We start from the raw sequence: 25,414 nt of genomic DNA, 5'->3' as shown, positions 1-25,414 counted from the left end.
CTGAAGCCTGAACCTCTGCTGCTGTAGTTTCAGACATTTGCCGTATGAAACAGACCTGTGTGCTTCTTTGTGTCAAATATTCACATTTTTTCATCCCAATTTTGCTACAAATTCTGCTACGAATAAAAGACAAATGCAGAAAGAAAGAGAACATTGTTGAAACTTTGATTTGATCCTGTGCTTTTATTCAGACACTCTTTCACATTTGCTTTGGACACTGACTGCGTTTATCACCAATATAAAAAAAGCTAATTAAACATGTCCAACAGCCAAGTAGTACATTTGAAAAAGGCCTTGTAAATGATAAATTATAGAAAAACAGCCAGCAGTAAAACTAAAACAAACTCTCATCTCGTGCTGAGCCGACCATACACACCCACCTATGGACTGGTTTACCAGATGAAGTTTTGTCTCACGTCTACCTACTTGTGGGAGCCTCTGATTGGCATGGGTAGAATTAGCCAGTGGCGACTTTCTGCATGTGTGATTCATTAGCTATCTGAATGCAGTGGTGTAAACATCTTCTTTGACTGCAGCCATGAGTGCAGCTGCACTGCAACGGCTGACCATCTGCTGTGAAGACTCTTGGATGGAAAAGGAGCCCACGTCAGCACTCACCGCTGCTCAGTGAGAAGAGTAAGAAGCTGTGTGCTTCACGTTAGAGTCTGTGAACACAACACTGCTGCTCACACCCACGTTTGTTAACTAACTTGTGGCATTTAGGAATGACACCACGTGGCTTCTTCATGCCGCTTTAGCAGGAGACTTCCATGTCCGTGTTCCTGAGAAGAGTGGCCATGAAAGGGTTGGTTGTCCCCACCAGGGTGAGGGCGAGCTGACCACAGTGTAAATGGGCCATAAGGTAGCCTTGACAGGGGCTCCTTAAGGTTGGTTTATGCTTGATGCGTCCGCGAGGTCCGCACGGCTCCGCGCAGAAAAGTTGCGTCATTTTGCGTCATTTTAACAACCACGCCCCTCCACCGCACCTCCGCACGGCCCAGAATTTCTGCGACGCGCACCTCGGAAAATTTCTAACCACGCGGACGGACGGACGTGGAAAAACATGGCGGACCGGCAAGAACTAGTATGGCAGAGGTTCGTAAATACAGACATTTGTATGATTCAGCTCTCAGAGATCACCGTGATCAACATGTTGTTAATAATTCTTGGAGAGAAATAGCTTGCACTGTCGGAAAAGACGAGGACGCTGTTAAAAATGCTGAAATGCCATGTTGTAAACAGTAATTTCTACTTCTACTATGGTGTAGTGTTGGATGCATGCTGTAGAGCTCCATGCTGCCCCGTTCAGTTTGGGAGAATATTGGCTCACTGCAGAGACGATCCGCACGAACAATTAGGCAATTGCAATTTAAATAGCAAGGCTGCTAGTTGTGAAGCGCGTTCCATCCGCGAGCCGCATCACCGCGCGGAAAGTGAATGCGTCAAGCATAAACCAAGCTTACGTGCTTTGAGGTGAGGTGGGGATGGCTCTGGTGTCAACAACCAGTGGCCTACCAAAGTCTATCTCTAAATAAAAACGTAAAACACACACACAAACAGTTGTGAGTATTTTCTGAATAAATAAAAATACTTAAAAACCTGACAATTTATTTATAAGCCACTAAAATATTAAATACAGATCTGTAGGTCGGATCCACCCTCGAGTCCCTGACCATCAAGAGCAGCTTCAGGACTGAAGCTTACTTTTGCCTTGACCTACTACTTAATACTAACAGAATCTCTAAGGAAATGTTTAGGATATCTTAGGTGTGTTCTTGCTGTGTCCTATCTCTAATTCCATGCTGTAGTTCTTTTTTTAAAACACAGAACAGTTTTGTAACCTGTTTTCCCGCTACGTTTCGTTTGCGGCTGCAAACGTCCTCAGGCTGACGCCGCAAGGGACAGCCAAGCACAGGTCAACCAAGCCATCACGGCCTTGCCCTCCAGCAAACTGAGCGTCAGCCTGAGGAAGTTTGCAGCCGCAAACGAAACGTAGCGGGAAAACAGGTTACAAAACTGTTCTGTGTTTTAAAAAAGAACTACAGCATGAAATGTTTAGGATGTTGTCGCCTCATTGGCTCTTGATGTCGTCAGTGTGCCCTCCAGACAGTTAGGGATAGAAGGGCTTATCTCCACACGGCCTGATGTTTGTCATGCAGACAGCCACACACTTCATTCATTTCCTGACAAACAGCTTTCTTCAACAGACATTTGATTAGTTTCACAATTCAACATGTTATTCTATCAGCCTTGCATAGACGCCAGGCCAGAGGCCATTCTTCACTGTTTTCTGAGCTTTTAAACAAATTACAGTAATTCCACTCATTTACAACCATCATAGTCATGCTATAATCCCTCCATGGTTGTCACTGAATGGTTCTTAATGCATCAATCGTTTATTGCAGAAAGTGAATATTTCTTAAGCATTAATCCCTATAGTGAATATGTGTAATTAGTAATCTTTATTACATTGTGTAAATATGCAGCATTGTGTGATTTTATGAGTAAATTGCCTGTATTTGATATAGCGCCTTCTAGAGTCCCCCAACCCCACAAGGCGCTTTACAACACAATTAGTCATTCACCCATTCACACACACATCCTGAGGGTGATGAGCTACAACGTAGCCACAGCTGCCCTGAGGCACACTGATGGAGGCGACTCTGCTGTGCACTGGCGCCACCGGTCCCTCCGAACACCACCAGCAGGCAAGGTGGGTTAGGTGTCTTGCCCAAGGACACAACGACAGTGACAGGCTGAGCGGGGCTCAAACCTGCAACCCTCGGATTACGGGGTGAGCACTTAACTCTTGTGCCACCATCACCCCGAGGTCTGATGGATATGACTTGAGTGGGATATAACAACACACACAGAAAACAGTTGTTTTGAGTTTACTGTGAGTTAACTGGATCTTTTGGACACAAGTGTAAAGACTATAGCCATTGGCTTTATTTTATTTTAGATTATTGTGAGGAGACTGGCGACACATCTGGGAGATAGTGTTTGACAGCGCTGACAATGGTGGACACTTCTGCCATGGCACCTTTACCTAAAACAGGGACAAAATGGTTACATGAATATCTTATATAATATCACTATATTGAAAATTACATTTAGTTTATGCAGACTCTTTGATTAGGAGTTCCTCTTGGAGGATTGAAAAGTCCCTAAAGACATTCTGCAAACACAACTAAAACAAAACTGTTTAGAATGAATACAAGGGCATTTAAAAATATTAATAAATTAAGATACAATAATACTTTAACTTCATTTTAGAAGAGCATCTGGCCCTAATGGTGTCTGCTGGAAAAAACTCCAGCCCTTGAACAAATTTGTTGAGGACCCCAGGTCTAAAGGGCATAAACGACAACAATCAACATGTTTCTCTATAAGGTAACCTGCTGCTGTTTATTAGAGCTCTTCAAGCGTGTACCAAACATGTTGATATGACACGTGGCATTTGCCATTACCTTTATTCACATACATTTGTTCTGAAACTGGAGCCAAATTGTCAGGTAGTGCAATTTTTGTCATCTCTAAATTCTCTTATTTTAAATTCTCTGCTTCATTTCACCATTTTTTATAAATACATGACATTATGAGTGGAAGAATTGTCCGTTCTGAGTATGTGAAGCGATGACAACCATTCCCAACTCCTCCCACTTATCCAACCTGCTGTGTTGTTGATTTTGGCTGCTTCTTTAGGAAATGAATCTCTCCTGTTTTTTTTTAACCTGTCCTAGCAGTAGAATGGTTGAACCAGGTGACATTGCATGCCAGAGTAGTTTTAATCTACAGCAAGAGAGATGTGAGAAGTTCCTCCTGTTGCACAGAACATGTTACCCCGGCTTTCCACAGGAGCCGTCAGCAGCACGTTACTGCAGCAGCACGTCATAGCTGCTGATGGGAACCGCTGTGGTCAACAGAACCTTTTCCACTGGAGCAGTCAGCAGCGCGAGTCGGCCGCGTCTCAGGAGCAGCATGTCGCGGCCCTTACACGCCAGTTCAATTTTCTACGCGCGACACCTCTGAAACGGGTCAAGTTCGACATTTTTGGGGAAGGAAAGACAGGAAATCGGACGCGGAAATGGAGAGAAGCTCCCGAGATTTTCAGAATAAAGAACGTACTGCCTTCCAGTTGCTTTACTTTAAAAAAGTTACTAACTGTGCGGCCCCGTGAGAAGTTATCACCTAGCTAGCGGTCTCCTTTGTTTTTCAGGTCCGTATTGGCGATTATAAAACGGACAGAACATAAAACACAAACATTTTGGAGCCATGTTGTAGTTTTCTCCTGCTTGTTGTTGTGTTTACTGACGAAGTCACTCGTGTGACTTTGTGCTCGGTCGGTGACAGCTGCTCCCCTGCTGCTTCGCGTCTCGTGGGAAGGGCCAAGCAGCAGCTTACGCGAGCAAGACGTGCTGCTGCAGTAACGTGCTGCTGACGGCTCCTGTGGAAACCCGGGGTTAGACCACATTCACCTATGCACTGGAGTGGATAGGCAGGGAGAAAAGAGACGTACAACACAAACATGGAAAGAGAGAGAGACTAGAGTTTGGGGCCACACATGTCCCAGCATCCGATAGCCACCAAAGGCCGGACACCAATCGGCCAGCCCAGAGGTCAGACCCAAGCCCGACGACATCAGAACACTAGCCCTCAGCCAAAGGGAACCCATTTGTGGCTGCCAAGTCTGGAGCCCCCAGCCCAGCACACTGTTACCCCCACCGTTAGGTCCACCCTAACACCCCGCAAGGGACAGCTAAGCACAGGTCAACCAAGCCATCACGGCCTTGCCCTCCAGCAAACTGAGCGCCAGCCCCCCCAACTGCACCCCCAACACATATGGATGGTGAGGATAATGGCTTGAGAGTACACACTTGGTTGCAAAATATGGGGGGCCAATCAGTGGAGCACCCTCCTCATCTCTGGAACAGCCCCCAAGGCAGCGGGCAGCTCAATATGCCCAAGATCCCAATTCAACAACTACCAACCTACTATGCAGCAGCATGGGCCAGGGCCCCCAGACCATACCCCAACCCGTGAGCACCTATCCCCACCCATCCATCTCCACAACGGACTCAAAGCCCCGCAGGCAGCTCCAGATCCCCAGCCCCACCAGATTGACAGAGGGTAGACGGCAGAACCAACAGGGGCGAAGCCTTCACCATCACCGCTCGTCCACAGGTTGACCAATGTTGCGTGTGTGTGATAATCTAGGTTGGAGTGTGGTGATGTATATGACTAATTGGGCTAAGTGGTCAAGGCTACAGCAGGACCCCACATGTCCTGAGCAGTTAAAACGGGGTGGAGGTGGCATGGGCTGCAGCAGAAGGTGATAGAGAAAAATTGGTTTTCACTGACATCACTGCTTAAAATCATAGCTAGCTTATAAGTAAAACACCTGTTGCTTCATTAAAATGCAAGTGTTATCCTGTGCCAGTCTTCCCATCTCAACAGGGAGGACAACGGCCTTCCTCAGACCACGCTGGTCTGTGTTATCAGTTATACTCCCATGGGAAACAGCATGTTGACTGAATGCACCTGGTTTTGTATGGAGTTGTTTTTACTCCCTACATTAAACAGCTTTCCACCTGAATCTCTACGGAGCAGTTTAGGAATGTGATGTGATGTGTTGTGTGTGCTTGCTAATAAAAACCCTCAGAAAACGGATGTTCCCTGAGAGATCCTGTGAACCATGCTTGGGTGCGTATTCATTTCGTCTCTCCACTTTGCAAAGTAAAGTGAACAATAATATTTCTCTAATCCTCTGTGCGTTTGACTTCTCTTAAGGTAACTTGGTTTTAATAAAATAACCCAACAGGCGGCTGAAAGGAGAGAACAGAAATAAAGAAAGACAAAAGACAATCTTTTATACAGTGCCTCTCAAAATAAAAATCACGAGGTGCTTCACAAAAAAAGATATATAAGGATTTAAAAAATGATATAAAAGGAGAAAAACATACAAATTGTGATGAAAAAAATGTAAGGAAAAGGAGAGAGAAAATGACCATGAAAGAGGGAAATCAGTGGATCCCGGGAAAGGTGGAATAAGAGCAGAATAAGGAGAGGATGGTGATGAAGGTCACACTAAGGCCAGCTTGAACAGGTGATTTTTCAGCTGCTTTTTTAAAGGAGTCCACTGAGTCCACTGATCTCAGGCTCAGGGGGAGAGAGTTCCAGAGTCTGGGGGCCACAGCAGCAAATGATCTGTCACCTTTGGTCTTTAGCCTGGTGCTGCACAACCAGTAGGCATTGGTCACTGGACCTCAGGGACCTGCTGGGGGTGTAGGGACTAAGAAGATCACTAATGTAAGATGGTGCTTGTCCAGGTAAGGCCCTATAGACCAGAACCAGGATCTTGAAATGAACCCTGAAGTTAACGAGCAGCCGGTGAATCTGGAGGAGAAGCGGGGTGATGTGGGTGTGTTTGGAGACTTGGTCAGAAGCCGAGCACAGGCAGTCTGAACCACCTGTAGACGGTTCAGGGAGGTTCTGCTCAGACACGTGAAAAGAGAGTTACAGTAGTCTAAGCGTGAGGAGATGAAGGTGTGGAGAACTGTCTCAATTTCAGAGCGAGACAGAATGGGACTCAGCTTAGCAATGTTCCTAAGATGGAAGAAGGAAGAGCGAACAAGAGAACTGACATGAGAATCCAGGGTGAGAGCTGGGCCAAAGGTCACACCAAGATTCTTGACGGAAGGTTTGGTGTGAGAAGCAAGCTGACAAAGAAAGTTTCTGACTTTGGGAACCAGCTTGTCTGGGGCACAGATGAGGATCTCAGTCTTATCTTCATTCAGCTGTATAAAGCTCCCAGCCATCCAGGTTTTGATAGAGTCTAAGCAGGTGTGTAACAGCTGCAGCTTAGACATCTCATGGGGCTTAAAGTTGGATGTCATCTGTGTAAAGATGGTATGAAACTCTTTTAAAGGAGCTCAGGATGTGCTGAAGAGGAAGCAAATAGAGAAGGAAGAGTAGAGGCCCCAGCACAGAACCTTGAGGGACACCATGGGTGAGGAAGGTGGTGGAGGACCTAAACTTGGAGACGGCCACAGAGAAGGAATGCTCAGACAGATATGAGGAGAACCACTCCAGAGCAGATCCTGAAAGGCCTACCTATCAAGAAGCAGGTGATGGTCAACAATGTCAATAATGTCAAAGGCTGCAGTCAGGTCCAGCATGACCAGAACAGAAGAGTTCCCTTCATCACTGCAACACAGTTTGACAGTCCCACCCATCCAACCCCCTCCCCCCTACCAAGCCCAAACCCTCAAATCCCTGAAATTGTCTGCCTGAGGGGAGTGGTGCAACACAGGCCACACCATTTATTGGGGGGGGGGGGGGCAGGTTCCTGAATGTTGCCCCCTCCAACTTGCAACTGCCCGACCCCTCAGTGACCCCGCTGTAGCTGGGACCCGGAGCCATCCCCAGGATTTCCAGGCGGGGATGGGCACCCCCACACGAGGACAGACCAATAGACCACGACCCCGGCACTTCTGTTTCCTGGCTGTGTCCTATGTCCGTGATGCAAGCAATCAGCTCTCAGAGTCAAAAGAATTGAGTTTTTTGTTTCTCTTTCTTTAGTCATGATGCTAACATCCTCCTAGAAGACTTAAAACCTCTGACAGGATTGTTAGCAACACCAAAGCTTTTCCATTACCTCCTTTTATTTCTATAAATCAAATGTATCTGCTTCTGCAACCACCACACCTCCCTTTTATCTAAGTATGCTGGGTCATGCAGTTATAATCAGAAGGTTCACTGGACATTTTTGAAACCCTCTTGAATTGCAAAATCCCCATGTAGTCCTCTTTTTCTACTCTCTGAGCTGCCTACAACTACACTTTTAAACACTAAAAGCTTCACCAACAAGCATGTGCAAATTAGGGGCTGCATGGCTTAATTTTTGTTAAAGTCGACCGTCAAGTAATAAAAATCGAGTCGAGTTCGACTAGTCGTTGATGACGTCACTTGGCTTCATATATATATACACCTTATGAGTTACCTTTGAACTGCAGTTCTAAAAGATCTACCGACCGCAAAAACAACAGAGTGCGCGCTGGCCACACCAGTGAGGTGCGTCACCGGAGGACAAAACAGGTGATGAGCTCCGCTCCACGCAGCAGGCACAAATAAAAGACAGAAAACATAAAAGGAAATGAGCCGACATAAACGATCGTATGTTAAATTTGTTTTTGAGGTGGCGACACCTAATTTGAGCTCGTCAACGATCAGAGCTTTGCATGCGCAAGCTGGTTAAGGTTGGGATGGGGGTGAGGGGAAGGTTAAATTGCAAGAGGGTAAAGGTCACAATTCGGTCAAATATCCGTTTTACGGCGGGCATCAGATACCGAAGCTCTGGCACAGCGCGTCCCCTCCCGATGCGCAGGGGCTCATCACCTGCTGTCTTTTCTGAGGACTGCAACTTGTCGGTCATTATCACGTGACAGCGACTAGTTGATGAAAGGCATAAAAAGTCACTACAGAGCAGTGAAGTTGATTAGTCGATACAACCCCTAGTGCAAATCACAGGAAAAAAACAGATGGTTTTACAATTCCACTGTAATTCTCTGGTTTGCACTTCATGCAAAACTGTAAAAACAACCCAGTTTTTGCTAAGCCCTGTATTGCTGTTTAAAACTCATGGTTAATAAGTAAAGCATCATGCTAAACAATGGGCATCATTGTCTGTAGTTAGTAGAACAGCTGGCAAATTATTTGGCAGACATAAGTACAGAAAAACAATAATTGAAGGCAAGCAAAGTTTGAGAAACGCATGTTACCTGCTGCTTTTTATGTCAAGAGTTTTAAACACTCTTATTCAGAGAAATGATAGAGTTGGAGCCATTTTATCATAAGACTATATTTTAGCCAAACATCCATAATATTGAGTTACTGAACTTTTAGCTGCGTTGGCCAAGTTGAATTGAGTTGACTCTAGTTGTTAATCACCAGTAGATTTGTATTCAGTCATTATTTTCTGAACGTTTTATTAGAATCTGTCCAAGTCAAGGTATATTTTGGGAATAAACACACAATGGTTTGGTGGTGAGTAACAATTAAAAGTGTGTTATCATAGGGAGAAGCATGTGTAACAATAATGAGTAATACAGCAGTCATCGCTGTATCTTTGAATGTTCTTACAGCCACAGCTGGCAAAACGACAAAGGTTCAAGTCTATTAAACCACACAACTTCTTTAGACATGAGTCATAAAGAAAAACAGGCCCCAGATTCAACAGAAAAATAAACAATAAAAAAAGAGCCTAGGAAAACGTCCAAACACATTCCTGCTGATTACAGAGACTAAAACAAGACAGCAGCAGAGCGTAAGTTGCTTTTTCAGTTCAACTGTGTGTTTATTCACATAAAATGTGAGGAAAGTGAACCTTTTAAAAGAGGAAGCAGCACTAGGCTCACATGAGTTTTACTCATCTTTGTCTAATGTTTAGTCAGGATTTTTTTTGGTTTGTTCTCGTTATTTTTTTCACAATTTTCAACAGGATTTTTATTTTTAGATTTAAAGCATTCATATTATCTTTGTCATAAAATTGTTGTTGTTGAATGCCCCAAAAATTTAATCTAATGTTTTTCTTTGACCGAGACGTTTCCTCAAAATTGGAACTGCTGTTAATGCGACTGTCTGTAATTCAGAATTCCTTGTTAGAGTCAGCACATTTAGTAAAAGATGCAACAAAGCAACACCACATCACGAGTGAGTCTTTAAAGCTGCAATGGCAAATTGGGAAAACAAATTAGCTTAAAACATTTTTTTCATGCCTCTTAATGTTCTAACATAGTATAGCTATAAATATATTGTGGAGATGAAAAAGCAAAATACCGTAAGTCAATAAATAAAACGGTGCTCTCCCATTTGTATACCTCCACCAATAGGGCTGCAACAAACGATTATTTGGATCATCGATGAATTGGAAGGGGTCTCGACTCGACTAATTGATTAATCGAATTAAACAGGAACATTTAAAAACTGCTAGAGAAACATTTTTTCTCTGCTTCCTTTGTTTTACAAACAAAACATGATTAGAAAACAGTTATTTAGCGTGCAAAACAAAATGCTATCACCTAATAACTTTAATTTAAGCTATCACCTAATAACTTTAATTTAACTATGAGCAGTAAAATTTAATGTATTTCATTAGCATGTACAGTAGTAAGCTCCTGGAAATGCTAATACAATTTCATTACTACTCCTAAAAATATAACGGTGACATATCTTATGTACCGGTTAGCAAAATTCAGTTTAAAGGGCAAGTCACTCCCAAATCAACATTTTTTTTCTGATAAACGATATAAATGCGTGTCTAATCATGCTGCAGACACGTGTATTCAATAGTTTTAACTTTAGTGCATTTTAGTTAAAATTTAAAATTTCTGCCTAAAACTGTCAGTGTTGTGCCGTTGTCAGGTAAAAACTCTGCACTGCATTTGAATTTTAATCTGCCATCGCTATTGGCTAAGAGGTACCCTAGAACATTAGCTGGTACCATATGATGTCACAATGTTGTTGTGTGCCTGTGTGTGTGTGTATTTGTTAGAGGCTCTGTGCTCTCGGTCTGCTAGGCAACAGCATTTTTGCATTTTTCAAACAGGAAGTGGGAGTTGAGTAATAATCTGGTAGGGGGGGGTGTTCACATATGCTACAGTGGTTTGCCATAATCCTACAGTGGTGTTTAGCACAGCAGACTCTAAGCAGCAACCTGACTGCAGCCTGCTCCATAGGAAAGTCTCCTCCTTTTCCTGTTGGCTCATGGGTCCACGGAAGAATGAAAAAATGAATGCGTCAACGGGTCTAAAAGAATTATTTTCTAATTCGCTTTGCCTTATGCCCTGGATCACACACATGTTGTACTTCTATTTAAATGAAAACAAATGATGACGCATTTGAGTGTCCTGGACTTATTTTCACACAAAACCTAAAATAATGTTTCCCCCCGTTCAAAAATAAGCACTTTCTTGGTATCAAAATGCATCTTTAAAATTCACGAACATCATATGTGAAATCCATGGCACAGAACAAGCGGGAATAGAAAATTACTCTATTAACCCCGTTGACATGCATTCATTTTTTTCGTTCTTCCAGGGACCCATGGTCCGGAAGTAGATGGGCGTGACTTAGGCTCCTTATAGCGCTGCAGACAGTTTAAACAGGATAAATAAACCGGATGGTGTTTGACTGTTGAATCTTCTGCTTGCAGAGTTTAGATATTCATTTCACGACCATTGTGTTTTTGCTGAACCCTACTTGATCGTGAGCCTGCTACCCGCTAGCACAATCTGCCCGTAATTGCACTTTTGTTCCCAAAATTTTGGACTGTTTCTGCCTTTGTGTCTTTGCTGGTTTCTCTGTTTTCCTCCACAGCACCTAGACTGGTACATTGTGCGCCAGTAAAAAGCATCTAACCTGTGTTAAATAAAGTTCTAGGGAAGAAAAGTTACTAGGAAAAGTGTCGCTTGAGTGCTATGTCTAAAAATAGTTTATCGCATACTGTTTTTCCATCACACGTGCGACGTATATGTCTCTCTTGTTCTGATCTGCCTCTGTCTGCACTGCTGCCACATACAGATGAGATGAGATTGGCTTAATGAACTGACCTGTGCTGGAATGTTTACTGTGTGAAGTGCCTTGAGACGACTCTTGTCGTGATTTGGCGCTATATAAATAAACTTGAATTGAACTTGAATGTGCGCATTGACTGTTATATAAAGGTTGCACTACACAACAATTTTTATCGCTTTCATTGATTCGTTGTTGCAGCCCTATCCATCAATAACATGTTTTGGAGCAAAAGCATCTGGACCTTCCAGTTGTCTGGCTCATCGAACCACCACACTTCCCTGGGTCCTCCATTCATTACGCACTCACATATTTAGCAGCAGAACACCACTGGTGTGAGAGGTTCTCTGCTCAAGAACATCAGAGAAGGAGAAACAACCGGCTGCTACCACTTCAACTTTAGGGTAAACTACCAGAGTCCCAAAAGGAAATAGTCACGCCATTTAAAGTCACGGACAACAAAAGACGTTTGGACCTAGAAGACGGCAACTGGTGTTTAGCACTCTCTTGCTTCATCCGGCATTACAGGTTTCCAGTCGTGCCAGAAGCGTCTCAGGGAAGATACCTGAGGGGAGGGGTGAGTGTTCCGTGACCGTGTTTGTGTTCAAAACCTAGCTTGTTAGCAGATTCGCCATAACAGCTTTAATGTGTTTTATTTCAGGAAGATAATACTCTTCTTCATTTGAATCTGTTGTTTCTTAAAAAAAAAATCTAAATTTCTGTTTATCCAAGACAGTGGTTTAATCCCACCCATCTCAGAACAATCTACTTTGGGATTAAATAAAACTGTACATGTACATGTTTATAAGCGTGTTAGGACTGCTTTGTTATGAGAGAGAGAGAAAACATAGTGCTTTTTACCACATTTGAATAATTTTCTGTTTTTACTGATCTGTAACTAAATGTTTATTCCAAACATACTTTAAAGTATCTGTAAAGTGTCCTTGAGTGTTTAGAAAGGTGCTGTTGAAATAAAATGTATTATTATTATTATTATTATTATTATTATATTTTGAATATGTTACATTTATATGATAACTTGTATTTCAGAGCACTTATAAATTAAACTGTTCTATTGCCTGACATTATTTATGGAATTTTTATTTTAGGTATGGTAACTTCACATAAAATATAACTGAGTAGTTTTTATAATGACTTGGCGCCATATTGAAACCTGAGTTGTGTCTTTTTATATTATTTTTGTTTTATCCAGTACAACGGTGGTTGGGGATTTTTTTTTTGTTTTGTCCTGTGTGTTTTTGTTTAGAGAAAAATGATATATGTATACAACCAATTAATAAAATAAAGACACTAATAACTCACCATCATCTCCACAGACTAGCTTCTTAGAAATGCAGGGGACTTCCACATATCCAAACTCTTTCAGCCTGGATACCTGCTGGGCTGTGATGGGATGCTGCCACATCGCTGTATTCATAGCAGGGCAGAACAGAAGAGGCCGACCAATGTCCCAGGCCCGTACTACACATGTCTAAAAGAGCAAATTATAATCACATTGAAAATAAACATGTGTAAAATGTGTGTTAGATTGTTTGTGTCATGGTTATTGTGAAGGATATGATTATGGATTCCTGCCCTCACCAGTAGATTGTCACAAATACCAGAAGCAATCTTTCCAAGAGTGTTGGCATCAAGTGGAGCAATGATCAGGAGGTCAGCCCATCGCCTTAGCTCAATGTGTAGCACAGGATCTGATCTCTGTGTCCAAAACTAAAAAAAGGAAAAATGTTTATTTAGCAAACAATCAGTGAGGCATGTATGTCCTAAACTTCCCACTGGACTGCAGGATGCAAACATTTCACAATCTTTTTTGACCCTGGACAACGTTTCTGTCAAACTTCTAAGAAATAACTAGAAAATTAGATGAATAATTATCAACTCACGCCAAACTTGAATTTATTTGTGAATTTCAACAACAGTACTATGCTTTATGAGCATGAAAGAATATTAAATAAAGAACTATGTTTTTAAAATGAGGAAATATATAGAATAATACACACGAATGGGTGTGTATTACCTCCCACTCATCTTTGTCACTGTAGATGTTTACTGACACCTCTGCAGGGTTGTAGAAGTGTTTAGCATGCTCTGTGGTGACCACCCTTACATCCACCTGAAGCAAAAACAAACAACAAAAACAAAATTAAATAAAAAACACTGACAATGAGCATTTATAGTTTCGTTTGAATTGAAAACTATTTTTAAACTGATGGAAATATTTTCGCAAAACAAAAAGGTAGATTTTTAAGTTTCTGGCAAATGTCCCCATCTTGCGGTTAAGGTAAGGTCATTCAGTTTAGGAACAAATCCGTGCTATGTTTCAAAATTCATCTGGCAACAGAGATTCTAAATTGAAGTTTGATAATAGTTGTGAATCAGTTCACCCCAGGGAGCTGGAGAAGCTCGGAGACCAAAGCAGGCAGTTTCAATGCTGCGACGCTTCCTGTTACGCCAACAAGTACACGAAATGACCCAGGAGGTTTCAGTAAATCCTTTTTCAGAGATGAAACGCTGTCATCTGTCTGCATGATAGCTGTAGATTCAGGGAGAGCTCCACAACTTGCTGCTGCGGTGCTGCGCTGATGCACATCCGTAAACATTAAACGAGAGCCAATCAGAGAAGAGAACTACGCTTCTTTTGACACGAGCACGTCGCTACGTCTGATTTGGAGCGCGCGCGCGTTGGTACTAGATTACGCGGGGTATTAGCTAAAAGCTTTCAACGAAGGTAGCATGAAATATTCACAATTTTATTTTTATTTTATTTGAAGGTAAAAAGTAAAATAAAATGACTCTCACGCCTCTTGTTCACTGGGCTCAACGTCACGAGGAAATCTTCCTGCGAGTGGAGCTGACGGACGCCCAGGTGAGTACTTTAACCTGGCTACTGTTAGCTTTATTATTTAGGGGTAAACACGGAAGCAAATTAAAAATCGAACGTTCGTGGAAACATGACATTTGTTTTGCTTGTCGGGAGACGATCTCAGAGATACATTGGGTAATAATCTTTACAAAGCTCCCTTCCTCGGGCTGAATCCTTCACGTGTGGAGTTGGATACGTTTTAAAGAAGACACGCGTGGGTTCGAGGTCCGTCTAGTGGATTAAAATAGCAGAAATATCCTCTAGCCCTTTCTGATGTGGAGGTGGATTGTTTCAGGGTGTTGAGATGACCGAATATTTAGTTTGAAGCTGCACTGCAAAGAAAATCAGGCATACTCCACACGTAGTGTTGAAGTCTTTGCAACACTGTCAGCTCCTGTAGATGTTTCTTAAGAGAAACTGAAACCATGACATGAAATGTACAAAGTTGGTTTCAAATGGTAAATCTTTAGGGCAAGTTACTTTTGTTGATGTGATGAAACTTAGTAATCATGTAAATGTTTTATATCCTACAGGTTTGTGCACATCACAGGAAGCAAAGCGATGCTTCAGTTAGGAGGAAGTTTGTGCATCATCAGTCATTGTTTTGTCTTTGTTCTGCAGAATATTGATGTCCAGGTGCAGGATAATGTCCTTCAATTCAGAGGTATGTTTATGAATTTCATGTATGTTTTAAAGGAAAAGTCATTTTTAACATGATTTGTGTTTTGCATCTAGCCCAGGGATACGGTGCAAAAGGACTACATGAATATGAGTTCAGCTTAGAGTTCCTTTTTCCAGTAAAGCCTCAGGTGCACATTTTATCCTAAATAACCTTCCTTTTCTCACCATCATACCATTTTATGTTATACTGAATTTTGCTGTAACATCAGTTTATGTTTCCAGGTGAGGCACAAGTCCACACAACGTCAGGTAAACCTCACAGTACAGAAAGAGCGGCGAGGCTGGTGGGAAAGGCTCACCCTGCAGGAGCGTAGACCTGTCTTCCTGACTCCAGACTTTGACCGCTGGCTGGACGAGTCAGACGCTGAGATGGAGATTTGGGAAAAGGTGAGAATAAATAATAGTTTTTATGTCAGCCGTGTGGTTTTTGGGTATTATAAATTTCAATTGCAGTATTAAAAATAATCAAATGTGGCAGCTGATGATTGTCCTACTGAAAATAAAGCAAAGATTTGATGTTTTTTTAATCTCTAAGGATGAGAAAAGGAGCAGGTTGAGGACTGCAAAGCTTAAAGGAGAAGGTGAAGATCTGTTGTAAAATTGAATGTCACATAAAAATGAACTTTTTGTATTTTCAATAACAGAAATCAAGTGATAATAAATATCTTTGTTTTAACATTTCAGGGTTTATCAGCCTCAAAACAGCCTTTTTGTTTATGTATAACCTGGTTCAGTTTCTTGGATTTTCATGGATCTTTGTCAACATGACAGTTCGCCTCTTCATATTTGGCCGAGGTTAGAAAGCTTTTTGGTATTTAAGAGCTAATAAATGAGCAGAAAACCCATTTAAAATGAAATCTTCTCCTTTCAGATTCTCTCTACGACACATTTCACACAATGTCAGACATTATGTTCTTCTGCCAGATCCTGGCATCGGTGGAGGTCCTCAACGCTGCCTTTGGTGTTGTTAGAACTGCTCTTATTCCCACGTTCATACAGGTGCTCCTTTATGTCATGATTTCTGTCAGAAAACTACTGTTGGTGGTGGTCAGAGGGGCTGACGGCACCAAGTGGCAGCCTCACCTCTGTCAGACCGCCTCAGGGTGGCTGTGGCTACATAGTAGCTTACCATCCCCGGCAGTGTGTGAATGTGAGAGTGCATGAAAGCATCTTTGGGTTTCCTAAAAAATGCTATAGAAGTTTGATGTATTATTATAATTGGATCTGATTTTAGGGTCTGCATTTTCCTCTCCTTGTAGGTGATTGGAAGGAATTTTATCCTCTTCATTATTTTGGGGAGTCTGGAAGAAATGCACCACCGCCCAGTTGTGTTCTTTGTTTTCTATCTGTGGAGTACCATTGAGATTTTTAGGTAAGTATATCAGTAATGTTATCAAAATATGCTTTTACATCCATCAGATGTACTTAAAATTTTATTTTCTGACATAGAAATTATAAAGTCTATTATTCAATGAATAAATGTTATAAAAGGTCATTAAACCCACATGAAACTAGTAGTTATGTCTCAATTTCAAGTTCTAAGTCAACATTTGCAAGCAGCATCAGCAGGTCATTTACTTCACTATAACAAAGAGGTATTGTTACAGATGCAAATGTGTCAGCTGATGAGCATCACACTTGTTTCCAGTCTGTCTAAAATCAACATGCTGCTCTAATTCCAGGTATCCGTTTTACATGCTGGGCTGTTGCAACACAGAGTGGAAAACCCTCACTTGGCTGCGGTACACAGTCTGGATCCCACTGTATCCGTTAGGTGTTTTAGCTGAAGGTGAATCGGTTTGCTGCTTACCGAGTTATCCGGTATTTGTTACTGTCATTTAAAGGTGCAGTAGGAGACGTGTGCTTCACATACTGATGGCAGCAGTAGCTCAGGTGGTAGAGCGGGTTGACTTGCCTCATGATCGGAGGGTCATGGGTTCGATTGTAGCTCCCGCCAGGGGTATCCTGCTGTTGTGTCCTTGGGCAAGACACTTCACCCAACGTGCCTGTGTTAGTGGTGGTCAGAGGGGCCGACGGCGCCAAATGGCAGCCTCGCCTCTGTCAGACCTCCCCAGGGCGGCTGTGGCTACAAGTAGCTTACCATCACTAGCAGTGTGTGAATGTGAGTGTGTGTGAAAGCGTCTTTGGGTGTCTAGAAAAGCGCTATATAAGTTCAATGCATTATTGTTATTATTATTAACCAACAAGTTAAATATTTTGTCAAGAATTTCAATCATTTTAATCGCCTCTGAAACGTTCAGTCCTGGAAATACCTTGTCCAGTGATTGTGAATGTCCCGTTCTCAATGATTGGATCGTAATACATACAGAAATGGAAGCCAGACCTGGGCTAGCTAGTGTAATGGGCAGTGTCCCGTTCTGTTTAGTCTAGTTCTGTTGTTGTCGGGAAACGTTTAGGTGATGGACCTGTTGACTGTGAACACAGCAAGTCTTCTGTTGGTTGGCAGAGCGGTCGGTTTGTTTCTTGCATAATGTACGAGTGTGTGTGTGCGTGTTACAAGCTGCCAGAGAAGCGAGAGCTCGTCCAACAACGTTCGGTTCAGGCTGGGTTCTGCTAGTTTTGACTTGGTTTTTGGAGTTTCCCCAGATTCTTGGCGGCACTGAGTTGCTGTAATTGTGACGTTAAGTATAATCAAAGAAAGATAAAACCTGCCTTGTTTTTCACAATAAAAACACCACACTATATTAGCTAGCATACTGAATTGTTAAAGGTACAGAGGCATGTTACATTAGGAATTATGGCAGAAGAGGTGCCAGCTACAGGCCAAAACATAAGCAAAGGTTATGTCTATGGTTGTTTGACAGTATCTGTTGTATCCGGTGTTGACATTTTCTGTAACCATGAAATTCTTTGACTAAGTGGGTGGGTCTAGGACCTTTGAATTGTTATTTTAATGTAGCTTGCTTGAACTGCTTTTTCCTTTATTAAAATGTATCTGTCTGTTCCTTGTAGCTGTTGCAGTGATTCAGTCCATTCCCATATTCGATGAAACCAGACTGTTCCGCATTCCTCTGCCGAAAGTAATCGGTACTTCAGTCAGCTTCTCCTACGTCCTTCACGTCTATCTGATTTTTATGTTTTTGGGTGAGGAAGTAGAAACGCTTATCTCAGCCATCAGTCTCCTTTTGTCAAATCTCTATTTTGCGTTCTGGTAACCAGTTAAATCTTTTTCCATCCTTTAGGGCTTTTTATCAACTTTCGCCACCTTTACAAGCAGAGGAAGAAGCGTTTCCGCACCAAGAAGAGGAAAGCAAATTAAAAATTTGCTGCTTGTTTACTTTTGAACCCTTTTTGAAGAACACCCAAATGTCTGCTCCGGTCAAAAGCAGCATTTCTTGTTGCCCCAGCTGATTAAAACAAATTGTTGCTGTTGACTGTTTAAGAGCAAAGAAAGAAAACATTTGTTAACAAATGCAGGGTTTTAATCTGTTTACAAGCTTTATAAACAAAAACAACTGATGAAACATAATCACCATTTACTCCTTTGCTGGTTTATTAAAGAACCTTAAACTTCTGACATTTTTGGTAATGTATGAATCTGGTGAACAAAAAGGAATTATAGAGAAATGTAAAAAAGCTCGCAGTAAACTAATACATACAGATACAACAGTTTAATGTACCAGATTGGTCCTTTTTTGCCTCAGCTTGAAAAGTCTGTGCGCATGGGGACGATGTTGTGCTCAAAAGCAGCATACTGGGAGTCGGTGGAGCTGGCCAGTTTCAGCTGACGAGCAGCGTGGGAGAGTTGGAACGCAGCGTCTGGATGGGCCGAGTCGGGCAGCAGGGTGCACTCTCTCTCCAGCAGCTCGGCCACGCCCTTTAAGAGCTCCCAGAAACCAAACGCCAAGGCAGCTTTCCGCAGACGGTTCAGCTCCTGACGAGAAGATTTTCTTTAAATACAGTCAAAAACTTGCTTTTTTCTGTTCAAAGCTTTTGCATAAACTTACTTTATAAAACGTCTGCATTTTATCTGGTAATTTTCTGGCATTCCTCAGGATCTTCTGGACATCAGTCTATGTGATGACATCATAAATGAATCGGTGCTGACAGGAAATGACTCAAAAGTTTCAACTGGTCATCAATGCAGAAAAGAAATTCTTAAAACTGAGCCCATTTTTAAGGGTTTGGTGAACGGCCTGTACTTATATAGTCCTAGAACCCCCCAAGGTGCTTTACAACAAGTCACTCATGTACTAGCCTGGCCAGCCATGCCAATGCTTCCTTATGAAAAGCAGAGGGCCTGGTAAAGTTCCCATTCAAATAACCCCACCCCCTGAGAATTCTAATTGAGCCAATCAGAGCTGAGCAGCGTACGCCACACACACCGATGCTCAGTTACTCCTAAACAATGAAGATGGCGTTTGAAACGGAACTCTCTGCGGCTCTCCTCCGTTCTACATGACTGACATGTCTTTAAAACCACAACAAGAAAATGTGCTAAAAACCTTCTAAAGAAATGTTTGTGGCGTCATCAGACGCCATCTTTGACTACAGCTAAAAAACTACAGCGTTGCGTGATAGTCGTCATTTCCTCCTTTTTTCTGATTGGTTATTTTTGAGCTGGCTAGTCCCGCCCCTCATGGTGCTCTCTGCCTCTGAACATCCAGACTCCTCCTCTGTGTGGATAAGCAGAGGAAGAGTCTGGCATGTACACCATCACATCCACACAGGTTTAAGTCACGATAGAGATGTTAGCAGCTCTCACTGTTTACATCAACAAAGTGCAGCTGTTAGAGTATATTGTACCATGTTGCATTAATGATTGAACTTAATTTCAAATTAACTGATACATTTGGACTATTCATAAAATAAATCTGCATTTGTTTTGTTTCAACACGATGAATACATTTTAACGTAATATACTGAGCAGTGGACCGCTAACGAGAAATGTTATTGGTGACTTCTTATACAAAAAGATTGTACTTTGTTTTTAAGGTGATTCATTTGTATGATTCGTACATTTTTTTCTTTGTTACATGCATGCAGCATTTTGACGCACCTGTAATCCACTGGCTTTAATCCAAACCGTGACATTCTGAGCATAGCTCCGCTTGGCTGGCGGCTGCACAGGAAAAGGACTTTTACTGTCATCCTCTCCGTAGGGATTTTCAGCAGCTTCTAAAATACCAGAAAGACAGAACATTAGAGTCAAGTAATGCATCTCACTAGAAACGAAGCAGGTGTGTCATCCTGTACAATCAATCCTCCACGCAGGAGTTAGCCAAATGCTAAATAAGAACTTCCACACCATCCTGGGGATGTCACACTCAGGAATATGGCTGGATGATACGGCCTACAATCAATATGATGGTATATTAAGGATTTCACCTCGATAACGATAAATGGACTACATGTGTGCACAAAAGCAAAATTGGGCTGTCGCATGTATTACGAGCCACGTTGTCCAGGAGGTACAGCTTCTTAAAGGGACATGAATGTCGCCAACCTACACACATCTTTTACATTTTTTCAATCACATTGATTCAAATGGGAAAAATATTGGTACGAGTCAGAAACTTCGACAAGGATACATTTTCGATTAATCACCCAACCCTACTCAACCCTACGCAGGAATGAAGAAAACTAGCCGCGAGTTCAGTGGCGAAGCAAGTTTGAGCTGGACCCCGGTGCAAATGTTGCTTTAACTTAACTATGTCAACATCTTTATTTACATTTGTTTTTATCTAAGTAATATTTTGTTCACATTTATGAGTCGACTAGTTTGTAATAGCTGGAATTGTTTTTTTCTTTTTACATCAAATACAAAATCGGGTCTCAGATGGTTAAAGTTCAATTTAACATAATTTAACACCACATTGTCCCATGAAAGTAAATAATAAACTTTAGCCAGATCTTCCGACACAGCAGCACCAAGTTTTTATTTCTCTCTGTCCCTAACAAGAAGACGATTCTGATCATCATCATCAGTACCTGAGAGTTGCTGTTTCTCACAGCTGGTACCCGCCTCCGTGCCCACGCTGCTCTGGAGCAGCGCGCACTAAAAATTCAACCGGTTCTCCCAACATGATCACTAACAAGCCCGAATGCACTTGGGTTGTTTCATTAGCAAACACACAGAACACACCATGGATGAAAATTAATGCATCGGGTGTCTGAGTTTAAGTGCGTCCTCATCTTCGCTGTTGAGCGGCTGGCCAACGCTCTCTCGCTTGTGCTCTCTTCCGGGCCCCTTTCTGGGCCTGCTGAGCCCCAGTTCACCGCACCGGTTGCACCAATGCTCCCTATGCCAGTGAGCGAGTTGGTTTATGAAAGAGGGGAAACATTACCTGAAACTGGACCTAAATGAGTGATTTTGCCCAGCCAAGGAAGCGGGTCTGGCCCGGGCTCAAACAGCGACATCATCAGGTTTGATTTCTTCTTGCTGTCTGCTTGAGAGTACAGCATCCCGAACCACTCAGGCCTGGAAGGCAGAACTAAATGTAATCTTCTGTTACTCTGATATGGTGGCATTAGACTAAAGATGTTTTTATTTATCTCACCCAAGCTGGACCAGCGCCACCATTCCCTCAACCTTCAAACTTCCGTGTAGTAGAACACAAAAGTTGGGACTTTTTCCTGCTACTTGGCTGGCAGAAGGCTCCTCCTCAAGCTCATCTGTGGCTCCTGTCCCCATTTCATCCACATCTGAAATGAAGTAAGAAATACAAGAAGTCATCGTTATTCAGCTGTGACAAAAAAAAAGGTCTCAATATGTTTTGTGAACTGTTAAAATGCAGGCATGTCGGTTCCTCTTCCTTTTTTCAGACAGTTTAATATAACTTGTTACAAAAAAAATTCTTATTTACTAGAAATGATTTGTTCTTTTAGCAGCAACCCACCTCTTCGTGAGAAAAAAAAACAAGAATTTTGCAGTTTTAACTGTACTTTCCAGTAAAACACATAAGCCTCAGCCATGCTGCACAGTGACTTTGTTGATTGTATTTGAACAGAACGATGCCTTTAAAACAATAAAACAAACCTTTGTTTACAGCAATAGGAAGAACCAAGTGTCTGGATATTACAGGAGGGCTGGAAATGTCTGCAATTTCAATGAAGCCCACAATTTCCAGATCTGAAAAGGTGCAACAGAATTATGATTATTTTTAACTGTTCAAGTGAATCTCTTATAATTGACTGTGAAAGCTGATCAGCACCTGCCCTGACTGTTCGGGGTATGGGCTCCACCTCTTCGTCCACCAGGACAGGCTCAGGACGAGGGAAAACCTGAACGTCTGATGACAGATTCCCACAGTACAGCACCGCATGGAAGGGAGAGTATGCGTGATCAATCAGCAACCTGGAAAATATAAAAGCAGGAAATATTAAAAAAGATAGAAGCTACTGTATAATTCACTGTATCTTACCCAAACATGGCTTGTACACTCTTCATGCAGAGTGGTCCATCCACAGTGAAGATCTGTCCGTCCCCTCCGCTGAGCCGAAGTAGCTCCTCCAGGTTTTCCATGGCATCAGTGGCTTGTAACTGCATTTTGCACAAAACACAAACCACCTTTAATGTAACCAAATCTACCACAATGAGTAAAATCTTAGCAGAAATGTTGATGCAAACATGTAAAAAACACTTTTAAACCCCATCATTCACACATTTATGTGACCATTTCCAAGATAAAACATTCTTGTTATGGTTTAATAGTCATCACAGAATTTGTGATGCTTGAAGCTGCGTGGCATCTGATCAAACACTGGATTCACACAATTAACTTATGGGTGCACATCACTAGTGGCTAACTAACAAAGCAAAGACTAGCTCAGTACCTCTTCTGCATTAGCTACACATAGGATGAACATTTTGGTTGGAAAAGGAAAAGGTAGCGGGAACTTTTTGTCTTCTTCTCGCTGCTTCAGGGTTTGAAGAGAGTGTCGAAGGGAGCCCTTCCCAATACCAAGAGATCCATCAGTAACTAGCACCACCTACAGGACAAACAGAGGAAGTACATAAACAGAAGGATTTGGATCTTTTACTGCATGAAAATGGCCACATAATGTGATTTAGTTACAGTATATTAAAGCTAGTTTAGTGTCTGACTGATAAACATTCTTTTGCATCAATGTGTAAGTGGCCTATTGGTTTTAAACTTTAAAAAAAGTGAGTAATTTTAATGCACTTTTAAAAGAAAACCAGACAAAAACATAGAAAAAACACTTTTACAAAGTATTGTGCTGATAATTGATTAGTTAAAAGTATAAAAATCCCTCTAAAATATAAAAGTGGAAGAATAAAGTGATGCTTAAGGTAAATAATGATATATTTGAGTAGTGCCGGTCCACTAGATGATTTTGAAGTGCAAACAGAACATTTCTGGGTTACCTGGCAGGGACAACCATTGCCCCATTCCTGTTGGACTACATTATTAACTCCATTAAGAGCTGATTCAATACACGTCTTATCGTAGTCTTCCAGGCTGCTAATTGCCTCCTGTAAACAAACAACAAAAACATCATGTTTTTACATTTCACAGACATACGACACATGATATGATTTGACACATTCCAAAAATACTTGTCCAGGGTCTGATTTCCAAAATTTTGCTCAATTTTAACCAAATGTTAAGATCTGCCTATTTACTATAGCTGACTCTTTGGGTGGAGAACTTTTGTTTTGGGGATATGGCTTTAAACCGTTTTCAAAACACCACCTACTTTATTTGACATACTTTACTCTTTTTTGGCATTTTCAGCTTCACTTACAACCTTGTTAGGCTGAATGTGGCTCTGTTACGCTGGGCTAAAGATCTGTATTTATACCAAATAGGAGGTCCACTACGCATTTAGTTAACATGGACAGTCTCCTTTCAGATGAACTTGCGAAAACAAAACAAAAACTTGTCAACACAAGAATTAGCTGTGGAAAATGATTAATCACCAACCTCTACTTTGCCCATTTTCACCAATTATTCATATATTTACTATCCTGAGTTAAATTATACAGTTTTCAAAACTGTAAGACAATTCTCATTTTACCTGCAAAGCATTGTAATCTCGGGTGAAAGGGACCAACAGCTCCCAGAGGGAGGAGAAGGCCATCAGTGCTGTGAACTCAAGGCGATAGTTGGAAGCCATGTGTTCAAACAACATGTTGAGGCCGTGTACGGCCAGGTTCTTCCTCTGAAGCTCCTCGCCGCCATCCTGGGACACTGGCCGTGTCATAGACAGGGACACGTCCATTAGAACCACTGTAGGCATGGCGGGTCACTTCTGACGGTGTACTCGAACAATGATACGAGAAATATAAAGTCCTCCCCGAAAATGACCCCACTCTCAGTGTGTCATTAACGCTACTGATGTTCAACTAAAATACAGCATCCGTACGACAGACATGTTACCACGGGCTAATGTTAGCTTGCTAGTTAGCATTCTGGAATGTACGACATAAGAAGACCAAACGGAAAAAAAATACTAAAATGTTCCAAATTGTTGTTCGTCAAACCTGAAAGTGGAGCTGCCAACTGATTTATGGCAAAGAGAAAAAAAATATGTAAACGACATTGTTCATTTAAAGTGCTCCAACATATTTTGTCCGAGTAGCTACATCTAAGCAAAATAGAAAGTTCCTATTGAGGTGAAGCATCCGGAATAGAAATTCACAAAAGTAGAAAAACATTGTACAAAGAAAAAGAAGAAGAATAAACGTTTAAAAAGCGCCGCTCAGTATAAATATTACAAAAACAAAAAATAAAAATATAAGAAACGGAAAATGCAAAAACAGGGTAAAAAAATGTGTAAGGACGAGGAAAAGGAAAATTAATAAGAAAAAGGTAACCAGTAGAAAGGCAGAATTGGTAGAGAGAGCTGAATGAAGAGAAGGTATGGTTTAACTTTGGCAAAAGCCAGCTTGAACATGCAAGTTTTCAGTTGCTTTTAAAGGAGACCACTGAGTCCCCAGGCTCAGGGGGCAAGAGTTCCAGAATCTGGGGGCCGCAGCAGCAAATGGTCTATGATAACTTATATGGTCATTAAATGGCATCATAAAAAGTGATAGATTTTGAATTAAATACATTTTATTTCTTTATTTTTTTGGGGGAGGTGGTTAATTAAAAATGATAGAATTTATTCAACACAGCAATCCGGGGCGTTTGCATCTTCCTAATTAACTACAAACTGGATTTTCTCTCCTAAACTAAGGTGTCATTTTTGCTAAATCTAATGCTCTCCGGAATGCCCCCTTAGTACACAGTCCACCCCCTCCACATAAATCACACAGAAATGAAAATTAAAATAAAGAAAATCACACTTCAA

At 41.7% G+C, this 25,414-nt stretch overlaps 3 protein-coding genes across 3 annotated transcripts; 1 reads left to right on the top strand and 2 right to left on the bottom strand.

Moving 5' to 3' along the window:
- Positions 1–2,879: 2,879 nt before the first annotated feature.
- On the bottom strand, positions 2,880–14,192 carry ppcdc (phosphopantothenoylcysteine decarboxylase). Its single transcript, XM_015964403.3, has 5 exons — positions 13,977–14,192; positions 13,610–13,705; positions 13,174–13,302; positions 12,895–13,063; positions 2,880–3,049 (listed from the first exon to the last, which is right to left on the bottom strand). Exons 1-5 carry the CDS (start codon positions 14,190–14,192, stop codon positions 2,964–2,966), a joined length of 696 nt encoding a protein of 231 aa, XP_015819889.1. The 3' UTR covers positions 2,880–2,963.
- Positions 14,193–14,269: 77 nt separating this feature from the next.
- Positions 14,270–18,674, top strand: hacd3 (3-hydroxyacyl-CoA dehydratase 3). Its single transcript, XM_015964402.3, has 11 exons — positions 14,270–14,458; positions 15,077–15,119; positions 15,191–15,264; positions 15,359–15,523; positions 15,672–15,717; positions 15,821–15,931; positions 16,008–16,135; positions 16,396–16,508; positions 16,819–16,925; positions 18,110–18,241; positions 18,340–18,674. Exons 1-11 carry the CDS (start codon positions 14,381–14,383, stop codon positions 18,414–18,416), a joined length of 1,074 nt encoding a protein of 357 aa, XP_015819888.1. The 5' UTR covers positions 14,270–14,380; the 3' UTR covers positions 18,417–18,674.
- Positions 18,558–24,593, bottom strand: ints14 (integrator complex subunit 14). Its single transcript, XM_015964401.3, has 11 exons — positions 24,140–24,593; positions 23,487–23,594; positions 22,934–23,089; positions 22,522–22,640; positions 22,312–22,454; positions 22,137–22,229; positions 21,658–21,802; positions 21,445–21,578; positions 20,157–20,275; positions 19,105–19,170; positions 18,558–19,031 (listed from the first exon to the last, which is right to left on the bottom strand). The coding sequence occupies exons 1-11, from the start codon at positions 24,359–24,361 to the stop codon at positions 18,798–18,800; spliced, it is 1,539 nt and encodes a 512-aa protein (XP_015819887.1). The 5' UTR covers positions 24,362–24,593; the 3' UTR covers positions 18,558–18,797.
- Positions 24,594–25,414: the final 821 nt, after the last annotated feature.

The sequence above is a fragment of the Nothobranchius furzeri genome, chromosome 4, assembly GCF_043380555.1.
Source record: "Nothobranchius furzeri strain GRZ-AD chromosome 4, NfurGRZ-RIMD1, whole genome shotgun sequence".
NCBI lineage: Eukaryota > Metazoa > Chordata > Actinopteri > Cyprinodontiformes > Nothobranchiidae > Nothobranchius > Nothobranchius furzeri.
This window is presented reverse-complemented; position numbering and strand designations above follow the sequence as displayed.

Coding starts and splice junctions, on each gene's coding strand:
- ints14 (XM_015964401.3), bottom strand. CDS start 24,361: ATGCCTACAGTGGTTCTAATGGACGTGTCCCTGTCTATGACACGGCCA. Junction 23,090..23,486: donor GCAATGGTTGTCCCTGCCAG/GTAACCCAGAAA, acceptor TTTGTCCTGTAG/GTGGTGCTAGTTACTGATGG. Junction 22,641..22,933: donor GTGTAGCTAATGCAGAAGAG/GTACTGAGCTAG, acceptor TGCAAAATGCAG/TTACAAGCCACTGATGCCAT.
- hacd3 (XM_015964402.3), top strand. CDS start 14,381: ATGACTCTCACGCCTCTTGTTCACTGGGCTCAACGTCACGAGGAAATC. Junction 15,524..15,671: donor AGATGGAGATTTGGGAAAAG/GTGAGAATAAAT, acceptor TTAATCTCTAAG/GATGAGAAAAGGAGCAGGTT. Junction 16,136..16,395: donor TTATTCCCACGTTCATACAG/GTGCTCCTTTAT, acceptor CTCTCCTTGTAG/GTGATTGGAAGGAATTTTAT.
- ppcdc (XM_015964403.3), bottom strand. CDS start 14,192: ATGTTTACGGATGTGCATCAGCGCAGCACCGCAGCAGCAAGTTGTGGA. Junction 13,064..13,173: donor GTATTTGTGACAATCTACTG/GTGAGGGCAGGA, acceptor TTGCTCTTTTAG/ACATGTGTAGTACGGGCCTG. Junction 3,050..12,894: donor GCTAGTCTGTGGAGATGATG/GTGAGTTATTAG, acceptor TCCCTGTTTTAG/GTAAAGGTGCCATGGCAGAA.